This window comes from Pinus tabuliformis, chromosome 1_2, assembly GCF_031772625.1.
Source record: "Pinus tabuliformis cultivar Carrire ecotype Pingquan chromosome 1_2, CPIR1, whole genome shotgun sequence".
NCBI classification, from domain to species: Eukaryota; Viridiplantae; Streptophyta; class Pinopsida; order Pinales; family Pinaceae; genus Pinus; species Pinus tabuliformis.
The window spans coordinates 521,760,193-521,766,192 of NC_142298.1; the positions used below are offsets into that span (position 1 = coordinate 521,760,193).

A 6,000-nucleotide genomic window follows, 5' to 3' on the forward strand; every position below is an offset into this window, starting at 1 on the left:
GCACAGTCCACTGCCAATGCTCTTATATTGGGGCATTCAAAAAATTGAATTGAAAAGATATACGTGAGCATTATTAAAATTTAATGGCACTATTTTAGCTCCGCTTATTTAGGGTCTTACCTAAATTTACCTGGCGTTTGGTGCTTTGGCGACGATTTTTATCAACGAGAACTTGAATTTCTTCTTGACTAAGTGGCTCTCCGAGGATTTCATATCTAGACTTGCTGTGAATGTAACCACTCGGCTGTTCCGAACCCTCCTCGTTGCCGTCAATTGATGTGACGGCGGTGCTTTTAGACGGGGCGGACCAGCCGGTCCAATCTCTATCCAGCCTGCCGGGGCCAAAAGGAGAAAACTTCGGCTCCCGGAAGCCCAGTGGAACAAACTTGGGAGTCTCCGTGTAGCTGAATTGAAAATCAAATGGAAGCTCGGAATGCAAGGCTGTTTTGCCGCTCCTGTCCAGGGACGAAGGGGGCTTGTATGGAGGCTTCTGTTTCTTTCCGGAAGGAGGAGGCCTTTTCCACTGGGGTTTCTGGGATTGACCTTCCGATTCTATGAATCTGGGGACTCTCCAGGAATATTTATTTGAACTTTGAGGTTTGTCGAAGGAACTGAGAGTTGCTTGTGAAGAAAAATGCCGGTGTGTGTGCCTGAACCGACGGGCAATAGTAGCCATGGCTATTTGTGCGAGGGATTAATCACATTATGGAAAACAGAGTTCAAAAAAATAGCCGGTTTTGATGTCGAAACTTCTGTATCCTCCCAACCTCTCTACACGTCCATACGCCAATAAACAGTCAGTCCAAAAACACACTTTTGAGAATTTTTAAAATCGTCAGCATGAACTATATTTTTACAGTCCACCGCCAAAAACATCTTCCAAAACCCAAAACCCTACAATGGAAACCCCCTTCCCTCGCGTTGGTTCGTCTTGTCAAGCACTATGATTGAAAACATCGAAGTATTTGTGAGTGTCGAATAGCCGAGCATTCGTTTTCATCTATCTCATATTTAATGGGTGCTGAGATGAGGAAATATCGAACATGAGTATGGTATATTATTTTTTCTCAGAGCGAAAAAATGAGGGGGGTGAGTCCCTCTCTTAGAAGGTATATATTAACCTATTTTCACAATTTTCACAGAAGCGAAATGCTCACAATAGCTGTGGAGCAGCGCTGTCATGCGACGAGGGTCGAATTGGGTGGGGCGGCTATAAGTCGGCCATCCCATCCACACGGCATAAACGCCCAAGTAGTATATATCCAAACTATATATATCAAAATTTATTATTATAAATTTTATTGGATAAAGTTATTATTGTGAACATGTGAATCAATGTTAGCCTGAGTTTGAGATTTGGTAAGGGTCAAGACCTCTAAAAACACTTATTTTCAAGCTCATCATAATAGGCCAATATTATTCCAACAAATTTTACCCCACTTACTTATGACTTCCAAGGAGAAAGCATTGTATTCTTAATCATTTATGCCAATTAAAATTTGCACTATTTTATTAAATATTAATTGGTATAGATTGTGCTAACTAGGTAAACTAACTATAGGTTTTTTATTAATTTGATTTACCCATACATGATATTGGCTACATTTATCTTTTTAACAATGAATATTTACTTACATATTACATTTATCATATCAAAAATGATTGTAATTTTTATAATATAATCATATTCATTATTTTGTTATTCCTCTTCTTTATTGTTCATTAACAATCACTACCATAGCTATTTGATAAATTTATTTCCAATTGCATTACATACTTTACATTCAAGATCACACCAACAACATTGTACCAACTTTGTTGAAAATGTGCAGTTAAAATAAGATATTCTTAAATTTTCAGTAACTTCAAAATTGCAAGCTTCTTTTAAGAGTTTCATATTAAATTCGAAACCGGTTAAATATATCAAATTTTCAAATGATCTACCAATATGTACATAGTCATATGCATGCATGGAGAAATGTTTAAACATCATGCCAGATTTAAAGATATATGTACCAACAAGTATATACAAAAAATTCCATCGATTTAACCCAAACAGTAGTTCACAGATATTGCATATCTGAAATGAGGCAGATAAAAACTATCAGTAGAATCACAAAAAAAGTTCATATAAATGGTATTTTTCCAATCCTGTGAATTCTGCCCATATTGAAGGTTAAGAAATAGATCTCCCCCAGCCAATATTTGTGGCCTTGTTTTGATAAAGCATCAACAGTGATGTTTTGTTCTCTGTTCACTAACTTGAAGAGCGCCTTCAATTGCCAACTATGATGCATCCAATTGATAAGAATTGGTGGTTTGAAAGCAATCATTTCATTCACTCAGTCAATATCCACCTAAGAATCTTTGTAAACATCCAAAGAGTCAATAGAAAGTCACTTGGTGCAAAATAGAATGCCCTGAGAGCGATGATCTCTAGTCAGGTGTTTGAGTGGGATCCATTATTCCAACTGAAAATATAATAATGATATAGGCTCAAGTAAATGTGTGCACCACTACCACAACTACTTAGATTTGCGGCCCCATCACAAAATCTAGATGGATATTTGCTCCAACAGTTAATAGGTTGAATGCACCATGACAACATCTTATGACTCCCTTGTCTATATTCATTATAAAATGCACATATATTCGTGCAATTAATGTTTATGTCAAATGGAGAATCTTCAAATATAAATGCATTTCTGCTTCTCCAAATGCCCCATAAAAATAAAAATAAAAAGGGAAGAGTTATTACCTCCTTAAATTACTTTTTCCATACGAGAAAACATTCCTCAATACAACGAAAGTCATATTATGCATTTATGTTTATCCTTTGAATAACACCTATCAAAATGGCAACAACGAAAGGACATCTTGTAAAAAGATATAGTGTACTCTAATTTTCTTGTTTGCACATTATGCATCTGCCAAGTCCGCTAAAACCTCTCCTACACAAATAGTCCCAAGTTAAGATCCTATTATGCCAAACAAGCCAACCGAAAACTTTGAGTTTCAGTGGCATCTTCCAAGTCCATATTTTTTGTACCATTTCCTGTCCACCCTAACTTCATGAGAGAGAGTTAAACACCTATATATCTCCTCAACCAAGATCTATCCCATAATGGATATGCCATGCCATCAAAATTTACCCCCCTTATCAACCAAGCTGATACCTGCTAGGTATAACTCTACCACATATTTATCCTAGGTCACAGCAAGTTCCCCAAGTAATCCCAATCCTCCAAAGTCGGATAATGAAAGATAAGATCATTATCAATCTAAATCTGATTAATATAATAAATACCAAAATTGTGGATGCACTGAATGATTTCCAATGGCAGAGTGTGATCTACACTAAAACCCCGGATAGGGTACAATCCAATTTCCACATCGTCCCTTGATCCAATCTCCCACCTCAAATTACCAATAAACCACTATTTTACCTTCATAGAACTATTCCAAATATAAGAAACAGATACTAGAGACCACACACCAAGTTACAAGTTTACAAGTTACTTATCATATATACATAACAATGTGTTTTATATTGCTCTTGAGCTAAATATCAACATGTGTTATGCACATTTTGAATACAACTTTCCTTAACATCTAAATGCACATACATGTATAATCTCGAATGTGACAAAGTGTTTGAAAAAAAAACATTATTTTACTCTATTTTTCACATTTGGTATTTATTGTTTCAATTGACCCAATACATGCATGTGGTGATTTCCTAAGTTAACATGAATCAAATATTTATCAATTCAATTCCAACAAGAAATACAAGCCTAAGAATGTTGATGACATGCAAATGGAAACATGCTAGGAGCGAAAAAACATTTAGGAGACCAGATGGAAAGTGGTAATCCTAGATTAGAGTGTTGTGCAATTTTCAATACTATGATACGTCTAAAACACAAATAAGTTGCTAATGCATACCTTTACCTTTTTGGCAACTATACAATGAAATTAAGTAAAACAGAATGAACCATTAAAGGACATGCACTAACCTTGCTCTTCTAGTCTTGAACCTAATAGATGCCCTCAAAACGTTGTAACCAACAAATTCATAAAGCAATGTCCAACATAAAAAATTAGCAAAAACTAGAGGTAAAAAAATGGTTTGCCTATATATTATTACACGAATTGTATGTTTGTTTATCTTCCACTACATCCAAGCTCTGGATAAAATTCACTTGAGAGATCATCGACAAAAATAAACAAATACTCAACCCTTAAATGTGCTCTAGAAATGCACATATAGTTAAATGTGAACCAACATCTAACATAATAAGAAACTAGGAGTCATAAGAGTATAAGTTGTGAAACTCAAGCACGACTAGCTTTGGCACACTTTGCTTTCATAAGACAAAAGAACTCATTCATATGAACCAAAGATAAGGCTAAATATTAGGTGAAATTAATTAGCCATTGTCAAGGAGTCTGTGTAATCTAAAAATAAGGTTGTCTTCCTATGGGGAAATGTATCCTCATGTGACATTTGAGCTTAGTTAATCCATCTATTTCAATTTCTAGCTCTTATTATACCACTTCAAACCTACAAGCCCAATATGTAAGTGTCATTACATAATTTGAAACTCTGGAAATTTGTAGCTATAAGAAAGAACACACACACTTGCTATAGAAGCTAAGATTGATTTGAAGTCATGCCATGGTTGAACTAGCCATACTTGCATAATAAAACATGATGAAATTCTTAACACATTAATGTCAAGTTAGCAAGATCTTATGTTATTTCGTGTTGATTAGTTCACAAATTAGGGCTTCTTTCATGGTAGCCCACATGTTTCTTTATTTACTAGGTAATCTATTGTGAAAAATTACAAGAATATAATTGTTTGGAGGCCTCATAACTTTTGTTGTGCAACCTCTCTTTACCTTCCAATTTGATTTGTAGAAATTCCAAGCATGTATGACTAATGTCCTTATGATCTCAACTAAACAAATAAATTATGGAATCTAGTTAACCATAAATTAACTTCAAACCAAAGCATCGATCACACAAATACCTAGAAAATTAAATGGCATAAGCATAAAACAATTTCACAGATACCCATGCAATTCCTCCTTCAAAAGTAGCTTTTCGTTCTTTCAAAAAAACAAAAACAAAAAACCTCCACTACTTGCTAAAACTAGAACTTGCACAATCAACAAATAACCCTAAATTAAATTGTAGGGTATGTCGAGAAAGTATGAATTGCTTGATAAACAAAATAAATAAATAAAAGCATGATGATTTGGCACTATTGTATAGCCTATTTGTACAACTATACATAATTATATCGTGTGATTGTATAGACTTGCATAATATTTTACTGAATTGCTATATAAATTGAATGAATATATACAACCACATGGAATTGTGCATTGATCCTTTATTAATGATGTAAAGGGACCCATCTTTGAGTTTCTTACTTTCCTTGATCTTCTTACTTTGATCTTCGATCCATCCTTGAGTTTCCTACTTTCCTTGAGTTTCTTACTTTGATCTTCGATCCATCCTTTGCATCATTAATAAAGGATCTTCGATCCTTGATGGTACAAGGGTAAAAATGCAATGTTTTGAAGAAAAGGCTACAGTAAATTCGCGATTAAGATAGTGAGCCTTTGGGGTCAAAAAGGGGTTCTTAAGTGTCACTTCTGGGGGACGTGACACTTTTTTTTAAATATGCCCTTCGGCTTTTTTGGGTGTATGGTCACATTGATCCTTTATTAATGATGCAAAGGGACCCATCCTTGAGCTTCTTACTTTCCTTGATCTTCTTACTTTGATCTTCGATCCATCCTTGAGTTTCTTACTTTGATCTTCGATCCATCCTTTGCATCATTAATAAAGGATCTTCGATCCTTGGTGGTACAAGGGCCAAAATGCAATGTTCTAAAGAAAAGGCTACAATAAATTCACTATTAAGATAGTGAGCCTTTAGGCTCAAAAAAGGGTTCTTAAGTGTCACTTCTGAGGGATGTGACACT

The 6,000-nt window shown here is 35.0% G+C and overlaps 1 protein-coding gene across 3 annotated transcripts in view; it reads right to left on the bottom strand.

Moving 5' to 3' along the window:
• LOC149206633 (CRS2-associated factor 1, mitochondrial-like) overlaps positions 1 to 1,137 on the bottom strand; it is a 122,106-nt gene extending 120,969 nt beyond the window's left edge. Inside the window, exon 1 of one of the 3 annotated variants that reach the window (XM_089395505.1) lies at positions 131 to 1,137. In XM_089395505.1, coding sequence (XP_089251631.1) covers positions 131 to 676 — 546 coding nt within the window. In that variant the 5' untranslated portion in view covers positions 677 to 1,137. Of the gene's footprint in view, positions 1 to 120 lie in introns of all 3 variants that reach the window. The other 2 variants (XM_089395503.1, XM_089395504.1) reach the window with 2 other exon arrangements.
• Between the last annotated feature and the right edge of the window lie 4,863 nt (positions 1,138 to 6,000).